The sequence below is a fragment of the Fusarium verticillioides genome, chromosome 6 (assembly GCF_000149555.1).
Source record: "Fusarium verticillioides 7600 chromosome 6, whole genome shotgun sequence".
Lineage (NCBI taxonomy): Eukaryota > Fungi > Ascomycota > Sordariomycetes > Hypocreales > Nectriaceae > Fusarium > Fusarium verticillioides.
The window spans coordinates 460,371-479,695 of NC_031680.1; the positions used below are offsets into that span (position 1 = coordinate 460,371).

The 19,325-nt window shown below is 49.7% G+C and overlaps 7 protein-coding genes and 1 non-coding gene across 8 annotated transcripts; 4 read left to right on the top strand and 4 right to left on the bottom strand.

Annotated features, from left to right (window-relative positions):
- Positions 1-176: 176 nt before the first annotated feature.
- Positions 177-2,976, bottom strand: FVEG_13150 (hypothetical protein; the record flags this gene model as incomplete). The annotated part of the gene is made up of 5 exons (XM_018902528.1): positions 177-590; positions 638-1,116; positions 1,166-1,307; positions 1,358-2,795; positions 2,846-2,976. The coding sequence occupies 5 exons, from the start codon at positions 2,974-2,976 to the stop codon at positions 177-179; spliced, it is 2,604 nt and encodes an 867-aa protein (XP_018761291.1).
- Positions 2,977-3,702: 726 nt separating this feature from the next.
- Positions 3,703-5,773, top strand: FVEG_13149 (hypothetical protein; the record flags this gene model as incomplete). Its single annotated transcript, XM_018902527.1, has 2 exons — positions 3,703-4,106; positions 4,156-5,773. The coding sequence occupies 2 exons, from the start codon at positions 3,703-3,705 to the stop codon at positions 5,771-5,773; spliced, it is 2,022 nt and encodes a 673-aa protein (XP_018761290.1).
- A 208-nt stretch (positions 5,774-5,981) lies between these two features.
- FVEG_13148 (hypothetical protein) lies at positions 5,982-7,601 on the bottom strand (the record flags this gene model as incomplete). The annotated part of the gene is made up of 3 exons (XM_018902526.1): positions 5,982-6,978; positions 7,026-7,220; positions 7,273-7,601. The coding sequence occupies 3 exons, from the start codon at positions 7,599-7,601 to the stop codon at positions 5,982-5,984; spliced, it is 1,521 nt and encodes a 506-aa protein (XP_018761289.1).
- A 1,263-nt stretch (positions 7,602-8,864) lies between these two features.
- On the top strand, positions 8,865-9,593 carry FVEG_13147 (hypothetical protein; the record flags this gene model as incomplete). Its single annotated transcript, XM_018902525.1, has 1 exon — positions 8,865-9,593. The coding sequence occupies one exon, from the start codon at positions 8,865-8,867 to the stop codon at positions 9,591-9,593; it is 729 nt and encodes a 242-aa protein (XP_018761288.1).
- A 1,459-nt stretch (positions 9,594-11,052) lies between these two features.
- On the bottom strand, positions 11,053-12,490 carry FVEG_13146 (hypothetical protein). Its single transcript, XM_018902524.1, has 2 exons — positions 12,232-12,490; positions 11,053-12,172 (listed from the first exon to the last, which is right to left on the bottom strand). Exons 1-2 carry the CDS (start codon positions 12,382-12,384, stop codon positions 11,345-11,347), a joined length of 981 nt encoding a protein of 326 aa, XP_018761287.1. The 5' UTR covers positions 12,385-12,490; the 3' UTR covers positions 11,053-11,344.
- Positions 12,491-13,854: 1,364 nt separating this feature from the next.
- FVEG_17457 lies at positions 13,855-13,944 on the top strand. The gene has a single exon. It is a non-coding gene; the product is annotated as a tRNA-Glu (tRNA).
- A 62-nt stretch (positions 13,945-14,006) lies between these two features.
- Positions 14,007-15,295, bottom strand: FVEG_13145 (hypothetical protein; the record flags this gene model as incomplete). Its single annotated transcript, XM_018902523.1, has 5 exons — positions 14,007-14,401; positions 14,447-14,511; positions 14,562-14,679; positions 14,725-15,100; positions 15,146-15,295. 5 exons carry the CDS (start codon positions 15,293-15,295, stop codon positions 14,007-14,009), a joined length of 1,104 nt encoding a protein of 367 aa, XP_018761286.1.
- A 2,372-nt stretch (positions 15,296-17,667) lies between these two features.
- FVEG_13144 (hypothetical protein) lies at positions 17,668-18,148 on the top strand (the record flags this gene model as incomplete). The annotated part of the gene is made up of 2 exons (XM_018902522.1): positions 17,668-17,804; positions 17,911-18,148. The coding sequence occupies 2 exons, from the start codon at positions 17,668-17,670 to the stop codon at positions 18,146-18,148; spliced, it is 375 nt and encodes a 124-aa protein (XP_018761285.1).
- Positions 18,149-19,325: the final 1,177 nt, after the last annotated feature.

The following is a 19,325-nucleotide window of genomic DNA, read 5'->3' on the forward strand; positions in this document are numbered from 1 at the left end:
TGTTTCAGAAACCTGAATGTTGAAAGACTTCTGAAATTGTCTAATATACGATTGCGTCTGGCAAGTACAACAAACATGGGACACATAATGGACAAGCAATAATTCGGTCAAACAAGCTTTTTCTTCCCTTCCAGACAAACTATTGCCATACGTCATGTTACAAAACAGGCTCCAACTCATGCCAAAGCCTGCAACAACTCCAAATACTCCCCATTCCTCCCCCACGCCCCCGCCACACCCTCCAAAACCCTCCTCCCCTCCTTCAATATCCTCCTCGGCGCATTCCCCGAGTAAATATCCCCCACACCACTAATATACGCCTTCAACACGCCCGTCCTGACAAACAGCTGCACCATCTCATCATCATTAGGTCGATCCAGCCTTATGAACGTGGGGTTCTCGTCGTCTGAGCGGTCAGGCGATACGCTGCGTGGTTCGGGTCGACGGGATTTACTGCAGAACACACTGTAGGCCCAGAGTGTCAGGGTCGCCCAGAATACGCAGGGGGGTTCGTAGAAGGTCATTTTTGCGTAGCGCCGGACGTGCCAGAGGAAACAGCCGCAGTGGAGCGCTGCGAGACGGGCTTTGGACTGAAGTTTTGTTAGTATCCTGTTAATTGTGAGTATGGACGACTTACGCCATCTTGTTGAGCCCATTCAGATATCTCCCGCTCCGCCTGCAGCGCCTCCTTCTGACTCGCAGCCTCTTTCCTCAACTCCTCCGGCGCCCTGAGATACTTCGCCAGCGTAATTATCGCCCTCTTCGGAACGAGCAACACAACCCGCGAAAAGTGCAGATGCAGAACAGTAGGATGCTCAGCGCCAAGTAACGACGCGATGGTGGCATTAGCAGCCCAGTGAAGGGTATCAACGCAATCGAGAGCAGCGTTTCGCCAGTTCGAGTCCGAGAGCTGAAGGTGCTGAGTTTCGTCGCTGCGAGGCTCAGGGTTGTTTTGGGGGATCCAGGATGAGAGAGGTCGCTTGCAGTATGTGCTGACGGTGGTGTATTCTTGGTATACTGCGTGCAGGAGGAGGATGCGGGAGAATTCTCCGAGGTCGGGTTTGGCGGTTCGTTCGCGGAAGAGTGAGCTGATGGCGACTTCGATTGTCGGGTTTGCTTGTAGCACGTTAGCATGACTCTTTGGACAGGGGGGCATGGAGATTACTGTCGACACGGCGATGGAGTTGTATCCAATCTGATGAGGTTGCTTGTGACCAGAGGCCATCGTGAGGCAACGTCAAGTCCGTGATGTTGAAGGTACCTGTCTGGTGGTCATCAAAGAAGTAGCGTCCCATGCGATCTAACAGCTTCTGTGTGTCAGTTTCAATACTGAAAAGACGCACCAGCATAAACTCACCCAAATGAAATAGCACAGTCGACGCCAAGTCTCATCCTCAACCCAGCCTTGCCATCTATCTTCATCTCCCTCACCATGACCCGACAAATCCGCTCTCCGTCCAGCTTGACATCGATAGAACGTGATGACCCTCTGCAGACTTCCCATCCGCTCGTAAGCAGCCTTTTGAAGTTCACCACCATTAGAGTATAGCAGACCAACCTGACTCAGCACAAGAGCCTGAGCCAGCGGCAGGTTAAGCTCCGATCCTTCGAGTTGAGTAACCAAAGTCCTTCTGAGGAACTCGTGGAATGGCATAACGCAGGCGTGGATATCTGCTGTAGCTGTATACTGACTTCCAATGGCACAGATCGCCAGAGCAAGAACCCAACTTCCGTTTAAATCTGTTGTATGAGGGTGGACAAGAGGAACGATTGGGTCAAAGTGCTCAAAAAAGAGCTTGACGAAGTATTCGAGTAGCTTCAATGACGGAAAGTCGGCAGAGGTGTAGTGCGGCTGAAACATGAATGATTCGAGACACGTCTGTCTAAAAGCGTCGCAGATCTTGCTGTATGTCAACTCTGTCATGAAGGACTCTCTATACGCTTCGTCTTCCAGGATAATATGGCTCAAATCAGGGAACGCAAGCGTGTTGGCTCCGAGGCCCGGGTCTTGGGATATGGTGGGTAGCTGCGTGTATCCTTGAAGGCCTGGCGGAGGGAACAGCTGCTTTGACTTGGCAGTACAAGGACGTCGAGCACCGTTCGAGCTCGTGGCGTATAGATCCCCGGGTATGGTGCGTCCTGAGCTCATACTCAACTGGGGAGAAACACCTAGGCCGCTGCCGGGAGACAGTGATGTTACGGCTGATAAACGGCGTGGTGGAGCGTCGATCATGGGAAAATTGGGAACTGGTTGATCTATCATGGTTGCATTGCCGGCATCAAGCGACTGATTCATGTCAAGGCCGAGAATCGAGTAGTAGTTCGTCTCAACCTCATTGTCGTACGGTAACCAATTGATGGGGAAGTCCCAGTCGATGTCATAGGTGGACAAATCATATTCAAAGCCGGGTTGCTGTGCGTTACCAGCGCTGTCGATGAAAGGACTGTCTTGCGAATGCGGTGTTTGATGTGAAGGTAGCGCGAGCTGCAAATCTGATTGCACGTTCTGAGGCTGCGACGCGTGATCTACTGTCTCGACTGGGCTGATGAGCGTTTGGTTCGGAGTTTGCGCGGTGGCACCAGTTTGTGAAGCCGGGGATGCTTCGACTGTTTTATGTCTGTTCTGGGGATAAGCGCAGTCCAATGCCTTGGTTGAGCACCGCAGGCACGGGAGGTTTCGCGAACATTTCTCGCGTGCCCTAGCGCACTCCAAACACGCTCTGCGCCGCCCAACATCGCGTCTCGACATGGCAGACGGATGATCGTGGATAGCTACATGCTTGGTCAAGATATCGCTTCCATCAAATCAGTACCTTTCCCACCATTGGGAATCGGCGCTGCTTACCTGCGCGTAAAGCTCTTGTGACAAACATCACATTCAAAGCCCCTCAAGCTATCGTGCCCTTTTTGGTGTCGCTTCAGATGCTCTGGTCGCTTGAAGCTTCTGGGGCATTGCGAGCATTGGTACTTCTCCATTACGAAGGAGGTTTCGGGCGTTTTTAAGCTTGTTGAAGCGTGATTGTTGTTGTTTTGTGAAGATGATTTGATGCAGAGCGAGGTCGGGGACTTCCCCACTCGCGAATGGACATATCGGGCTAGAGTTGGTCTAGAGTCTGGGGTAAAAGTCACATTGGACGATCGAACTAGGCGCATCAATCCTATGAAACCAAGGACTCATCCGCTTCATTGAATTGAATTGAATTGACGTCAGGTTTGTCAACACATTGGGCTAAAGAAGTTTGAAACGCAGTGGCAGCAGTATTATTCTGTTTACTATTTGGGAGCCCATGTATCCTGTCTGTAGTTCAAATTGATCCCATCAAGTGGTTCATTTTCGGCATGAATCGCAACACTTCGGATAACATCCCCCCGAGAGATGAAGAATCATCACGAGAGAAGTACGGAGTAAAAAATGGCTTTTCGCCGCTTTAAATTTATCTAACCAGACCTATTTTGGACATTCAGCGACTGTTCAATCCACTCTTATGAGCAGTTGACCGTTTCCCCTCTTTGAGGTGATCCCCGGTGGGAGCTCCGGTGGGATGTCCGGACCTCCCACCACGAACCAATGACATGCACCAATTGATCAACAATCGTCACGATGAGTCGCATATCATTTTTCATGGTAGTATATTACCTCAAACCAGAGAGAGTTGCTTCTCAGAGTCAAACCTGCAATCTTCACCTTACTATATCGCCAACATGTCTCATCCCCAGTCCATCTTCCCCCATACCACAATAACACCAGGCTCCCTCCTCCACCGTCGAAGAGCCACAGTCTCAAAGACAACACTGCATACACAGCTCAAGCGCCTTCGCGAGACAGGCCGCTACGATTGCTTCAAGCTGCAATGGCACGAGATTTACGCGGATAAATCCATGTGGCCTGTTCCCTTCCATCTCTTCTGGGACAGTGATATAGCGAAGTGGATCGAGGGCGCTTGTTACTTTCTCCATGATGAGGTTGATGCTGAGATTGACGCTGCGGTGAGAGAGTTGGTTGAGATGATTCGAGGGGCGCAGCAGGAGGATGGATACTTGAATGTTCATTATACTGTCGTTGAGCCGGGGAAGCGGTGGACGAATTTGCAGGACATGCATGAATTGTAAGTCAAACAAGCGCATTCTTGTGTTTTTATACTTATTTTTTTTTAGATACAATGCTGGTCATCTTATCGAAGCAGCCCTGGCTCACCACCAGTACTACAAGAACAACCTTCTGTTGGAGCCTATCGAGAAATACGTCGCCTTGATTCACAGCACTTTTGGACCGGGCGAGGGCCAACTGCACGGATACCCTGGGCATCCAGAGATCGAGTTGGCCCTGTTCCGCTTATACGAAGTCACCGGCAACAAGAACGCTTACGACCTATCCCGCTACTTCATCGAAGAACGAGGGAACCACAAAGGTCAGCATGGACAGCATTACTTTGAATGGGAGTCCAAGCAACGTGGCCAGAGCCTCTATCATCGACCTGATTCGTATCCTGAGCATGCATCTCACTGGTACTGCCAGGCTCACCAACCCATTCTGGAACAACCAACCGTGGAGGGTCATTCCGTACGTGCCATGTATCTCCTCACCGCCGTAGCCGACATGCTCTGCATCGAAAAATCCAGCTCTCAACAGCTCTCCTCCGCACCAAGTTGGAAAGACGCCGTCTACCGCCTCTGGGACAACATGGTCACCAAGAAAATGTACCTCACCGGGGGCATCGGCGCCATCAAGCAATGGGAAGGTTTCGGACGCGACTATTTCCTCCCCCAATCCACTGACGAAGGTGGATGCTACGCTGAAACCTGTGCGTCCATTGCAGTCATGATGCTCGCCGAGCGACTGCTGCATATCGAGCTAGACGCCAAGTTTGGTGATGTCATGGAACTTTGCCTATATAACAATGTCATGACGGCTATGAGTCTTGATGGAAAGGCGTTTACGTATGTTAACCAGCTGGGGAGCTCGGAGAGTGATAAGAGTGTGAGGGAGGAGTGGTTTTGGTGCGCGTGCTGTCCGCCCAATGTGACGCGTTTGTACGGGTCGTTGGGGGGGTATCTATGGGACTTTGGGGAGGAGAAGGAGAAAGAGGCGTTTGTGAACGTGCATTTGTATACGAATGCTGAGTTGAAGTTTATGGTTGGGGAGGGAGAGGTTATTCTTCGGCAAGAGACGGATTGGCCTTGGGATGGACTCGTCAAGTTTCGACTTACGAGTCCTGGGGCGGTGAAGACCACGATACGACTCAGGATCCCAGGCTGGTCTCAAAATCAGTATTCCCTTGACCCAAAGCCCAGCGAAGGCAGTGCGCACTTGCACAAAGGCTATCTCACGCTCGACCCAGCTTACACGGCAGCGAATCCCGCCTTCTCGCTGGCCATCGGCAACTTTACACCTCGATACATCGCTCCGCATCCTTACACGAACCAGCATACTCTTACACTTGCTCGAGGGCCACTGGTGTACTGCATCGAGGATGCAGATAATACATGGGAAGATAATCACTTCAAGGACGTTGGGCTCAAGGCTAGCAGCGCGGTTAAGGAGGAGAGGTTGTGTTTTAGTGGGACGGATGAAGAGTATATTGCATTGAAGACTTCATGTTGGAGACGCAGTGGGAAGTTGGATGACGCGGTGTCTACGCCTGGTTTTGTTGTTGAGGGAAATGGTTCTGGGTTCGATGATGAGAAGGAGGGCGTTTTTGTGCCATATTACATTAGGGCCAATAGAGGGGGGAGTGGGCATATGAGAGTTGGACTGCACCATGTACAGGGCTAGCCCATCTCGTAGCAATAACATAGAAAATATACATGAAGATCAAGATCGAATCAGTTAGACTTTCTGCGTTCTTCATGTCAATCGGATTTCATGCTCTTCAAATGTCAGCATATGCAGGTGCTGAAGCCAAGGTTGGCACATGAGGATTAGACTACCATGAGCACCTCAAAGATATCTTGACCATAGATCTCAAGGAGTCTTAGTCAATCTACTCTACATACATCCTATAAGTCTCATCCCTCAGTACAATCCTACACGGAAACGGTTTCACACGAGAAATAACACCCGGCAACTGCTCATACCCTACCTCAATCTCCCTCCCCTCCGCATCCACCTCCCGCTCAATCCTAAAAACCGCCAACGTCTGTGCAATACTCAAAAACAAAGTCTGCTCAGCGATCCATCGACCCGGACATGATCTTCTCCCAAACCCAAACACAAGATCCGACGGTGAAGGTTCATTATAAGGTTCAAAATACCGCTCTGGCTTAAACTCCATCGGATCATGGTAGACCTCAGGATCGTGCGTGAGAGATGCTACAGCTGGGAAGAGGAGAGTGTTCTTGGGGATGAAGTAGCCGCGGTATGTATCGTCTTCAGTCGTCATGTGAGGAAAACCCATTGGGGCAAGAGTATGCCACCGGAGTACTTCTTGGGCTATGGCGGTGGTGTATGGAAGGTTTGGCTTGTCGGTGAATGAAGGGAGGCGAGAGTCTCCGGTGGCACGAGAGATTTCTTCTTGGGCTTTCTTTTGGACTTTGGGGTAGATAACCATGGCTGCAAAGAAGGCGAGGAGGGTTGCGCCGGTGGTGTCGGTACCTGCGTTCATCATCGAAGCTGCAGTCCATGCAATAATACTCTCTTCCTCAGGATCAATCTTGCGGTGAATATATTTGATGAGACCAGCAACATAGGAAACATCACCCTTACCGTTGGTCATTTGATCTCTGACATATTGGTAAGGATCTTGGACGTTTTTCAGGAGATGATGTCTGAAGAGTTTAGCAGTCTTCTTGAACCCAGCGCCGGGCATCCATTCTGGAATATGTCGAAGCCACGGGATGAAGTCTACCATCCAAGCACCTGGAGTGGTAGCCTCAGAGAACTCCCCCATCACGAGATTAGCCATGGTGACGATATGATCGTTTTTGTCAGAGTCTGTCTCGTAATTGTACAGAATTCGGAGCATGATTGAGCCCGATACCCTGTAACCTAGTGAGTATCTACTTCAGGAGTTGTGAGGAACACATACTGGTTCAGATGATCTGGAAGTTTTTGACTGTTGGGATCTTGGTGGAGTCTCTTCAACAGTCGGAGGATCTCTAGTTCTTGAATAGGTTCGAATCGGGTGATAGATTTGGGGCTGACTTGCGTGGCTGTGAGTTTGCGATGCATTCGAAAGGTCCGATTGTACGGCATCAAGCCCATAACACCGTCGTACCCAACGCTACAATAGCTCGTTAGCATACATCACAATCAACCTGATATCTGGAGCTTACATATCCCCAGCAAAGACCAGTTTAGGACGTGAAGCACTCTTCATCGCTCGCGTTTCGAGAAGATCCATGATGACCTGTCTGTCGTGCAGAATGACAAAGTTCTGTCCGAGCACAGAAACTGATGTGATTGGACCGTACTTCTCTTTGTGACTTTGCCAATGAGGCCATTCTAGTGTTCCTGGTGGTGGAAGATCGCGGATGTTTCTCAAGAGCGGTAGGCCTTTGGGTCCAGGCGGCAAGGGAGGTTTCTTAGGTCGTAGTGTGTGCTTGACGAGAAGAAAGGATAGTGATGCCAAAATGGCTGTGACTATGACAATGGAGGTAGACATGTTGAAGGAAGGAGTAAGAAATCGTATGATAGAGTGATTTCGTAGAAGGAATCAGATGGTACTTATTGCCCCCAGGTATAGAATAGCCTTTTAAGTTTAATGAGCTAGCCTACCTTTGCGCTACTGTTCCGACTAGAGACACCCTTCTGACATGGATCACTAGTATTGATCTTAGCATCAGCGCCTACGAGATTATCCCCGTGCCTCCCCCATGCTTGGTCGCAGTCAGATTTTGGGGCTACGAGCGGGACCATCCGCTTCGGCGTGTGTTTGATTGGGCAATTGAAGATGGGACAAGTCGCATTGAGACTCGCCTTATTGGATGCTGCATTCGCCGGCATCTGAATCCTTTGACTGTGACAATTGTGAGATTAGCATTGGAGGTGGTGGCGGTCTGTCATGTAAGACTCTGTCTTCTTTTCAGCGAAAGTCAGGGTTCTTCTTTTGTTTGTTGACAGTGCCTTCTTCTCTCAGAAGTCAATCTACAGCCTGACATCTGCAATGTCCCAAGGTGACCATTGATAGCAGCATCATTAGCGGCATTGCAAGTGACTCGCCATGAACTGAGTCGCCTCTGTCGCGCGACTATCTCACTGAGTCAATTTGGGGTTGGCTCTGAGTGTCATCCGCAGCCACTTGACCTGGAGCTCTGTTCTGGAACGACTAGGACTGGGCTCGTCCAATATCGGAGGAGACCTGTCGAGAATGTTGTTGTAAAGATGTTGGCAAACCATCAACGTATCTCGAGGTCGGCACCGGCTTGAGAAATCTTCCGTTAATTCCGAGTCAAGGGATTGAGTCCAGCTTCGAGGCTCAATTGCGATGAAGAGCGCTGGCTTTGAATATGTCTGTGCTTTGGGGTTCCACCTTTTGTCGCTTGTAGGTCAAGTGGGTGTGAGGCAGACCGGTGAGGCTGGTGTCTTGATTCAAGAAATATCTATAGCCAAATGTATGAGGATTTTCATCTGAGCAGACGCCCCTCATATTACACCGCATAGCTATCTCGGTGCAGCAAATTCCTACTCCTCCCGCCTTTGGATTTTCAACTCACCACCTCCACCTCCATCTTCACCTCACATCACAGGACCTCATCCTGTCACCTCTCGCATCGCGCTTCACAAGCGATCGAGGAAGATAACCAGGTTCGTTAATTCCGCAAGCCCTCGTCATTCCTTCTCCATTGTTGGCTCACTGACGATTGTTGTAGCCACATCGTGCGACCGCGCAGAGTCACATCCCGTTCCTCAACAGCCCATCATCACCATGGCTTCCAACATGGACCCCTTTATTGGAGATCCCGTGTCTCCGTACAGGCAGGATGCGAAGGATATCACCGATGTCATCGAAAGACTAATCAAGGAGCGTGAGCAAGGTCGAGAAGAGGGAGCCAGGGCGCATTTGGCTGATGTCGAAGCCCGTCTCCAAGCTGCGAACAAGCACGTGGCTGATCTCAAGGAAAGCCTCAAGGCCTCGGAGCATCGCGCTGCTAAAGCTGAGGCTCGGGCTGCTCGAGCCGAACGCGCGGTCGATTTTCAGATCGCTCACCTCAAGCTACATATCCGATCTGGCGCTAGTCGGTTGTTCTCACTCGCCCAGTTTTTTGAAAGGTTAGGCAAAGATCGCGCCTCAACTAACGCCCATGCCGTAAATGAGAGTGCTGGATCCGCGGCCGACGTCAACTCGTCTGTGAATACCAGAGAGCCGAGTGCTCAACTCGAGGAACCGTTCTCTCCCAGCAACTCAGACACCAGCGACAGCGCAAGTATCAAAAGAGAGGAAAGCCCCCTTTTCATCGACCGGGATCAACCAAGCGATGGAAGCGGTGTGAACGACATGGCCAGCATATCTCCAGACGAAGAAATCGGTCCACTACCCGAAGGCCCCGTCCTCCAACACCTACTAGTCGATGAAATCGATATGACGAGAGATTATGGACCTATCAGCCGGCCGTATGGAGCTGCAGACGGCCACAAGCGTCGACGAACAGATTAGCGGCGACGATGAGCAGACACGGCACATACATTGTACTCTTCACGCTGTTGAAGGGCCGCTGGTCTGGGAGATCGGGTCAATGGTCGTGGAATGGGGGGAGGGAAAGGGTGATCAATGACTGTCTCATCGTCGTTATCTTCAAAGATCATAGAGGTTGCTGGGAATGAATGGGAGGGCTTCTTAGCGTACTCAATTGAAGACACCAATACAACCCCTTCTATCAGATATCTCTTATCTTGTTAACATGCTCGCGTTGTAAAGCCAGGCAAGTTACGCATATATGTCTTCTCTTTATTCTCACCGATCGCGTCGATTTGGCGTTCTGTGAGTGTTCCCAATTGAGCGTAGTGCTATTTTCTGCTTACCCGGGATACTCAACTGGATCGAAATTTTTCGACTTGTGGACTTTGTCGAAATTTTTGAGAAGCGAAGCGGTTTAGGTTAATCCGCCGCCGGACAGAATGTCTCCGGCTTATTCCCGAATTCGTCGACGGAACAGACTGATGATGAGTTACATGTCGCCTTGCACTAATTGAAGTGAGTCTGCATATTATGCCCGTGTGATATGGTGGAATTGGCCGCTTGATTGAACTTCTAGTAATGCTTTCTAGCGCTATCTTGGCTTTTTACGATTTTATCAGGATAAGTTCAGAATCGCCTCGTCATCTAAGTCGGGAATAACCCACGAAAGAAGCATTAGAGCCGGACCTCCATATTTCAGGCGACATTTACCTACGGCCCGACCAGCCCAAAGGTCATCGACGCGACCTCGGCTTCGCTTGAGGACGCCCTGTTATTCCCAGGCAAGGATCCCCAAGTCACAAGCTTTTCGGGAGTGGATTTCGGCATGTTTTTAATTAAAACAAGATCCAAGTTTCTAGCGATAGGATGCGACAGCGGGTAAAGCCCGTGCGTGTGTCAAGGTTTTGGCTACGGCTGCCTCCTTGAAGGCATAGGCGTGTCGTGTCGTGCCGCGGTGGCTGGTAACGCCTCGCGGCAACGAGAAAAGCACGAGGACGAGGCAATGGCATTGAGTGAGATATTGGGAACCTATGGGAGTTCATTGAGCATTGATCTATGGATAGAGGTGATTATGTTGTTTCCGCTGCATTATTTAGAAAAGACACGTGTTATGCTGCCTCTTGCAGCCCCATGGTTGTTGGCTGGTGATGTTTTGTCTTAGAATGGTCGCTGCCCTATGACTCGACGATGAGTCAACTTTGCACAACAGATAGCAATGACAAAGACAGTTGAGAGGGAAATGCATTAGAGTCAATGAAAATAAATAAATAATAGCATTCATTTGATCAACAAATATCCAGCGAAAGTGGTTGCTGTGCGACGTCGCAGCAACATCGATGCAAGCACGTGGTCAATCTCCAAAATCATCAATCACCAGAACAAGACATTAAATTCACCACGGTCGCATCACCCTCACAAAGCATAGAAGACATCAAAACTAATACAAATCGCTTGCAATTAATTGATAAAGAAAATCTAGAGTAAAGAAGGTCTAAAACATCCAATTAACCCACCAAACGTATACACGAATTGAATCCCCCATCATTTTTGCCATCACAACTCCAAAACTTTTTAAACCCAAGGCCAAACTTTTACATTTACATGTCCCGCCATTTCGTACATAATAAAATACACGCTAAACCACAATGAATCGAGGGTATCCTATGATGTACAAGTAGCCAAGTTTACAGGTCAATAACTCCAAACACAGTGACAAACAAAAAGGGAAATTAGAGACGGTTTGTGAGAGCGATGCCAGGCGATGCAGGACGGTCCAGCTCAAGACGGTGCATGTGCGCGTCGAGAGCGCTGACGGATGTAGACGCGCCGATGGATGTGTGTCGCTTGTGACGCGACGTCTTCTTGGTGACGCTCATCTTGCGAGGGCGTCCGTTCTTCTCGGCCGGTGACTTGGGACACTTGTCGTCGCACGTAGCGGTCGAGGAGATGGAGGATGTAGAAGAGTGCGTGGATGTCGTGCTAGCGTAGGATGAGGCGCGCGAGATGGAAGAGTGGATTGACGAGCGTGACGACGCAGTCTGGGGACGCTCTGCAATATCGGAGAGGATCTCCTGCGGCGTGCGCGGCTTATCGTTCACCATCCCCAGACAGCGCTGCCACCAGCCCTTGTCCTTCTCATCAGAGAACTCAACCATATCACCCAGCGCCTCCTCCGCACGCTCCGTCTTATCCTCGTCGAGGCGCAGGGCGCCGTGCTCAGAGGCCAGCTCCAGCAGGGCTGCTGCGTCGCACGCATCGCGTCGCTTGCTATTGTCGTTCTCGTGCAGACCGCAGGCGTCCATCTTGAAGATGATGAGGTCCTCGAGGGAGGTGTAGGGCAGCGTCGCTTCGTTGGTGACGTCGCGGACGCGCTTCGCTGAGTCGGGGAGGTATGGGCTCAGCCAGTCGGGGATGAGCTTGACTTCGATCTCCCAGCCGCTTGTGTGGCGGTACAGAACGGTGCCGGACTTTTCGACGAGGGGGCTGATCGGGTGGCCGACGATTTCTTTCTTGACGCGGCCGGGCGAGGAGGATTTGCTGATGACAAGGTCGATGCTCTAGAACGTCAGTGTTAGCTGGTGATGCGCAAGAGGGGCCGTAACTGAGGGAGACGTACTGCTATGCGGTTCTGGCGCGAGAGATACTTTGCGACAGCCAAATCGCCAATGATGGCGAGTTTGGTGTTGTCCAGGCCAGGAATGTCGGCGATGAGGCGGATGATGTGAAGTGCAGCTTGTTCAAGCTGGGCGAAGCTTAGTCGTTGCGCCATGGTCTGCACAGTCTTGCTTTCTCACACGAAAAGCGACTAGAGACTTCGCCCGCTGCGTATTCAAAAGGAATGAGATGCAACAAGAACAACCCTTTCAATTGCGCAGTCCGTCCCCTAGATATAATATGAATTGGCTGCTGTGTGTGTTTTTTTTTTCTTCTCCCGCCCTTTTGGTCCCTGCGTCTACGGCACAACCCAAACAGTGCCCAACTTGGCCATTTCTACAGGGGGTTCCAAGGATTCTGCCAATGGGATGGTCTGTGTACCTGGCCTGCCAATCTTAAAATCTCAGGGTATCCCAGTGAATTGCCATGGCTTCCGCGCGTTGGGTTTCAATGCCCAAGGGGGATTTTGTGTCTTGCCTGGAATGAAAGGTTCTCGGGCAAGTTGAATTGACAGCGATAGCCTTGACGATCTGTTTTGTTGACTTGAGAGAGCCAGGCTCTTGGGGGAATGAAAGGATCTCGATTGTTGGAATGAGTGTGCCGCGAAATTAAATTTTATACTGCATTGACCTGAGCTGAGGGCAGTGCTGCTGACACGAGCCTCGAAGCCAGGGTTTTCTTTTTTCAGTCCCTGATTCTATTCCTTTTTACTCAATATCTCGAATATTTCTCGGGCAATCACGACGCTGATTCTCGTGCGAAAACTTTTATCGCATGACTTTTGCGGGGAGTTTGGTATTAATTGTTTCCGGGTTGATTCAATGTGTTTTGATCCGGGCATTTTAATTGAGAGGCCCGAGGATCGTGATCAGCGGCGTAGTGAAACAGGCTGCGCAGTTTCAGGCTGACATTGTTTTAATGTCGCTGGAATGAGTCCTCCCTTCAAAACAATTCGAGTCATACGAGATAGTTGACGGACTTGAAGATTTCCCCAGGATCACGGGCCGTAGCGGATTTATTTCCATTGACTCTCCACTCGGCGACGTGCACCTTGCCCGATTGAAGATGCTTGCGTAGATGCTAATGAATGACGTCGCGTACCCTGGAGGTAAGCTTTTGAGGATCCATCAATTGAGCCAGCACTGCACTTATCCAGACATGCAATACTAGAAGTAATTAACCTCTGCCTGTTCTGAAATGATTTAAACAAGACAGAGGGACACCATGTCAAACATTCATGTTGCGATATAGCCTGATTGGCATGTGAACAGAGACAAAATCGGGGTTAGGCTCATTCGGGTATGACAACCAAAAGTCATCTGGCCGGCAACGTCCTCTGTTCCCACAACTTCAAGCCACGCGCAGTTAAAGCTGACTACCAACTGGTTCAAATAAAGAAACGGCAATGCAAGACACTTTCATTTGCCAAATCCGGCCAAAATCCACCATCATTGTCGGGAATCGTAACGCAGCGTCTACGTCGTTAAGACCCGTAGAGCGATGGCCTTGGGTTTAGCGATAACCAGTATGCTGTACTTAGTGAATGGTTCATATCTACAAATAAGAACCTGAAACTTTAACAACATCCGGTATGGTGTAGTGGCTAACATTTCGCGCTCTCATATTCTGAGGGATCGGTACCGCGGAGCCCAGGGTTCGATTCCCTGTACCGGAGTTTCTTTTTGACATTTTTGTGATCAATTCGTGTATCAATTATGTACTACTATTATTGTAATCTCAATAATATCGCGCTTCCATGTCCTGCTGTTGACTCCTCCGGAAGTCAGGCCCCAGAATCTCCTCCTCACTCTGATTCTCACTATATCTCTCGGCGCCTTTTGCGAACACTTTGTTCTTGCCATACGGACTCCCGATACCCCTCCGCTCATACTCTTGCACGGAAGTTTCAGACGTGCTGTCCTTCTTGTGCACCTGAGCTGGATACTTTGCACTTCCACCGATGGTCTGCAGAGGAAATGAGGCGCCAGAGTTTTGCTGATACTTGCTGCTGTTGCGAGAACTCCATTTGCTGAGATACTTCTTGTAAAGAGGTCTGCAGACGGGGATGCCAATGCAGATCATTGTCACGGTCATTTCGGCGGCGGACCAGACTATTAGGCCGACTGGGTCCTCTGATTGACGTTAGTCATGGACTGTAAACTTCAAGGAAGACGCACTGGTGTGATTGGGGCTCTTAAGCTTTGGTACTTCGAGGGTTCTCTTGATGCCAAATGCTCCGGCACTAAAGTATTGTTAGCTGGGTTTGAAGACCACGATAAGACCTATTCTTACATGACCCCGAGACTGAGGCTGCTGAGAATGACAATCTTCTCCTTCATCTTCATCTGCAACCCCCAGATAAACAACCAAGGGAATCCAGCAAGAAAAAAGTCCACCACAACACAAAGAACTACTCTCGTTAGCTCTACCCACTACGCTCACACTGAGTACTCACTGCAGAGCAACATAGACGCAGGCGCCGTGTCCACCGTACATCGCCCACCAGGAATAGTTCTATCCCAAAGATAATTCGGCGGCATACACTGAAGCCAGTACACAAAGCAGACAGTGATGGAAGCGCACATCAGACTAGCCATGGATATCCAAATAGCCACCTTGTGCCATTGCTGTTTCACAAGACGAAGCAGAAACAAGCCCAGTGACCACTTCGCTAGACTCATTCCTACTATCGCGAAGCTTGTGCTGACGGCTTCGAAGATGAGCGCGGGGGCTAGGCCGGAAGGGTTGTTATGCATCACATCGTCCATATCTTGGCCTACACCGTAGTTAACTGCGACGGTTGTAAAGACGGTATCGAGGAGGAGGAATATCTACACAAATCAGTGAAGTCCAGGTCGGTTTGTGTCGCGGCGTACCCAGGCTAGATTGTACACATGGTCATCGATGCCGAAAGACTTGACGACAAAGATCCTCGTATACGCCCTCAGCACAACAAAGACAAGCGCAACAGCCGTCAAAGACCACATCGCCCCAATGACCCAAGGCCCTTCCCCTTCGATCGCCATGATGAGTATCTCTGCACTGCAACTTATAAACCTGACAGTTCAGTCCCAGTCAGCGAAGGAGACAGAGGGAAAAAGGTAACCAGTGAGATGATTTTCGCGATGAACAGAAACAGGTAGAACCAACAGATTTCCTTCCAAGCCACGCAGAATAAATACAAACACAGCGTACGGGTTCATTCCCAAAGCGGCTATTCTGGACTCGAGATGGCGAAATGCCAATGCTATTGATACAGATATCTAGCATTCCAGGCAGTCCCAGGAGATCGGGTAGCAATCCTGATATTCGGATTCGGCACAGGCGATGCTTATGGGTAAAAACCTCGTACGGCGTTAACCGACTTTTCGTGGGCGTGGTTTGGTGCATGGTGGATGCGATTGGGTAGACCTCAGCCAGTTTGTTCATATCGCGCTATTTCGTGGAGGAATTGGAATAAGCATTTGACAATAGCCTTATGGGGGTTTCAGTGCGGGCGCTTGTTGAGATGATCTGATCTGATCTGAGATCTGTACATCTTCAACGAAGCTAGAAGGGACTTAGCTCCAAGTGATAAGCCATCGCGACGACGTCGAGACGACGTTGCAATCTGCAACTCCATTACCCAGTGAAATTTCCATCCCTATGATGTCGATTTGATTGATCTTTGTTTTCGGGTGTGACGAAAACGGTGTACATTCCTTTATTGTCTGGGCCGAGACGAATGTGGCGTTGGCGACAATAGAAACCTTGGATGAGATGCTCCGCGCTACGCCGGCTGATGATCCACGCTAGAGCTGTACAAGTGGGGTATGGACAGCGGGATTTGATCTTGAGTTTAATTGATTTGAGATGTGCATTCTTGAAGGATCTATATAAATGATGTTGTGTAGGACGATGACGATGGAGCGAGGATGGTGAAGTCGGGCTGTTCTCGCCACTCGCTGTCCAGTTCCTCTACCGCGGACTTTGCGAAGTCACTTCTGGTCCAGCTTTGGGAATAGGTACCTACTATCCCATCGAGGTGCGCGAAGATGGCATGAGGCTGGCACTATTGCTGGTATATCTCCCAATCGCCGCCAATATCTCGACATGCTCCATATGGTCACCCGGTTTTGATTTAAAGGAAGACCCTTGCGTCTTGTTCCCTCCTTCGCGAACCTGGCTCTGCTAGAAACAAGGTGTCGACGCTTAATCTCAGCATGATACCTCTCATGCAGAACTTATCGGACAAATGACTACAGGCATTGATTCGGATAACTTGATTGTTCATGAGCCTGGTGACGAGGCGGCTATCCGAAAGCTCAAACAAAGTCTCTCTCTCTCTTTGACATTGATCTCCTCTAGATGCATCATGCTCTGAGGTCAGGTGCTTTTCACTATCCTGGCATAAGAGATTCTGTTAAGATCGTTTCGCCCGTAGACAGATATTGCCTTCGGATACAGAGAGAATTTCCGCGCATATAGTCATTGATAAAGAACGTCTTTTTTATGCTGTAGCCTTTTTTTGATCTCGCTGTATACACCGCAACGCTGGATCTAGCCTCTTGAAATCAGCATGTCTCCATTGTCGCAGGTTGGAAGTATGTGCTCGTTGGGTCGAATCAGCCCTGCATGAAGTCCTCTATAACTTGATGATATGATTCGATCTTCAGTAGCAAGTACATCAGGAACTCGAGTCTTTTAATGTCCCTTCCTCGGCCCCGACTCCGTTTATTGGCATTTAAATCCCTGGATGGTTCATATCCTGCATCTCGGCATTTATCGGCCATGAACGCTGAAGTTATTCCCGGGCCCGTCATTGGGATTCATTCGGTAAGCCATTTCACTACCTCGGCCGGAAGACCATGAAATGCATGTCCTAATTTTAGAACACTTAGTCTTTCTGGGGAAATCGTCCAGAGTTGGCAATTCGCCTGCCATCACGTGGGGATAACGACTGTCTGTATCTATAAGCTCCAGGGCTTAGACGCACCAGTCAGAGCGCCTTCATCCGTCAGCAACCTTGCTTCCGCCGTTGTATCGACAGTGTTTAACGACACGGAAGTCGATGGGCTTGCTAAGGTTTGACCAACGGCTACCTATCAGCAACGGCAAGACTAGGAAAGTATCTACGGTGTTTCGATCTATGGGTAAATACACAAACATGACAAGCACTCTGGTTCGTTTTTTTACCAACAGAGACCCGCTCACCAGCACTCAACCCCCTACGGTCAGACGCCGTATAGTCCGTGATAAAGCATCGGAATTCCGTGCTCGCAGGATCCTCCTCCATGCGAGTCCAGACGCACCCATAAAATCCATCACCATGCACCGATCGCATGTAACAGATAAGTGGCAATCTGCAATAGGCTAATCCAGATCTCCAGAGCCAGATCGAGAAAAGCAAAGCTCAGTGATGGCCAGAATCAGACCATGCGGTAGGGCTAGGAAATGCAACCTGACATCCGCGATAAGGCATACCTCGTCGATCTCCCATTCTAGAGCCCGCTTATCACGCGCTCAGTCCGAGCAAATCGCGGCCGACCGTTGCAAGTTCGTTGGCAGGGCCTTGAGCGGGTCATTCCACCGTTTGGGATAAAGGTGGACCAGGGGTTGAGCAGTTCCTGGATGGGGACACGATGCTGACATGTGTAATGAGGATTCCATTCTCGATCATAAGCATGCCTAAGAGTTGCGATAGACCTGCCTATTCAGTAGCACTCGCAATTAATAGCGCCAAGATGACAGCCAAGAAGTGCATCATGATATTTAAATCCGAAATCCGAACGCCAAGTGGCATTGCGTGCGATTCAGCGGAGAATTTACCACTCGGCGCCGAGAAAATGGCCTATCGTACCCGTCTTGGCCCAGCCTGTCAACATGCGGCTCTGCATTGACCTGACCTCTGCAGAAGTTAACCCGCATTTCTCATCTCAATTACGAGATAATAACAAGGTGTCAGGCACGATATCTCAACTGTATCTTGGACCACGACTCCGTACCCAAACCCCAAAAAAGAATCTGGGGGAAAACGTTTTCATTACTTGAGAAATTTGGAGAAAACTCGATTGGGGAAAACGCAAGTGGAGAAACTCAAGGGAGTCCGAGGCGCTAAGCAAAGGGTCCTCTGCACTGGGAATTTCTGCCTGGGTCCGTAAACTACAGGGGGGAGGTTATCTTGGCAGGTTCCAAAAGGCCGTGGGGCGCGTCAAAAGTTCCGACGCCACGCGCGTGTAGGTCTTTTCTTGGCAGTTGTTAAACGCGCGAAGCAGACGAGAGAAAGGTTAGTAAAGAAACAGTTGGGTAATTGTCAGATTTGACGGATCAACTCTTACATAATAAATAGAGTTCCCCCGCGAAAAGAAAAAGAACCTTGTTTGCAAGCTTATCTGGAGAAGTGCCAAAAGGGGAAGCTGGGTGGTGAATCTGTGAGGTAACGAGATCCGTTTTACGAGGTTGACGCGTGCGTCTGATGTTAAAATGTTAATGTTAATTCAGTGGGGACTGGGGACATGACAGGCAATATGCAGTTTCTTGAGCAAGGTAGCATCGTGCACTGCATGTTCAACATTTAATTAACAGATTGCCACTATCTTTCTTCCATTGATCTCAACCGACGGCAGTGAAAATTCGTTTAGCTTGGCCGGGAATAGTGGACAGAGATATTCCCGAAGCTGTAACCAGTTTAACCGCTTTAGGAAGGTTACCGTTACATGAGCTTTAGGGTAAAAACGAGGTTGAAGAAGAAGATGTTGGGATGACGTGCTGAGATCAGGCAATTTTGAAGTACTCGCGAAGGATATTGATGATATGAGATTACTGATCTAGATATGGCTTATGAGACATGCGAATTACGCTCATATCACAACTCAACTTGATGATGGGAATGAAACTCATAACCAAGCACACTACCCTCGCCCCTCAAATGTCACCGCCAAGACCCCAATGACACGTTCAAGCCACTCAATGCTCCATCCCTTTGCAAAACGGAGAGGCGACGTTGATCTTGCTACCAACATCCAATTGTAAGGCCAAGCCAGGCGAATTGGCTTCACCACTCTTGGCGCATTGGCA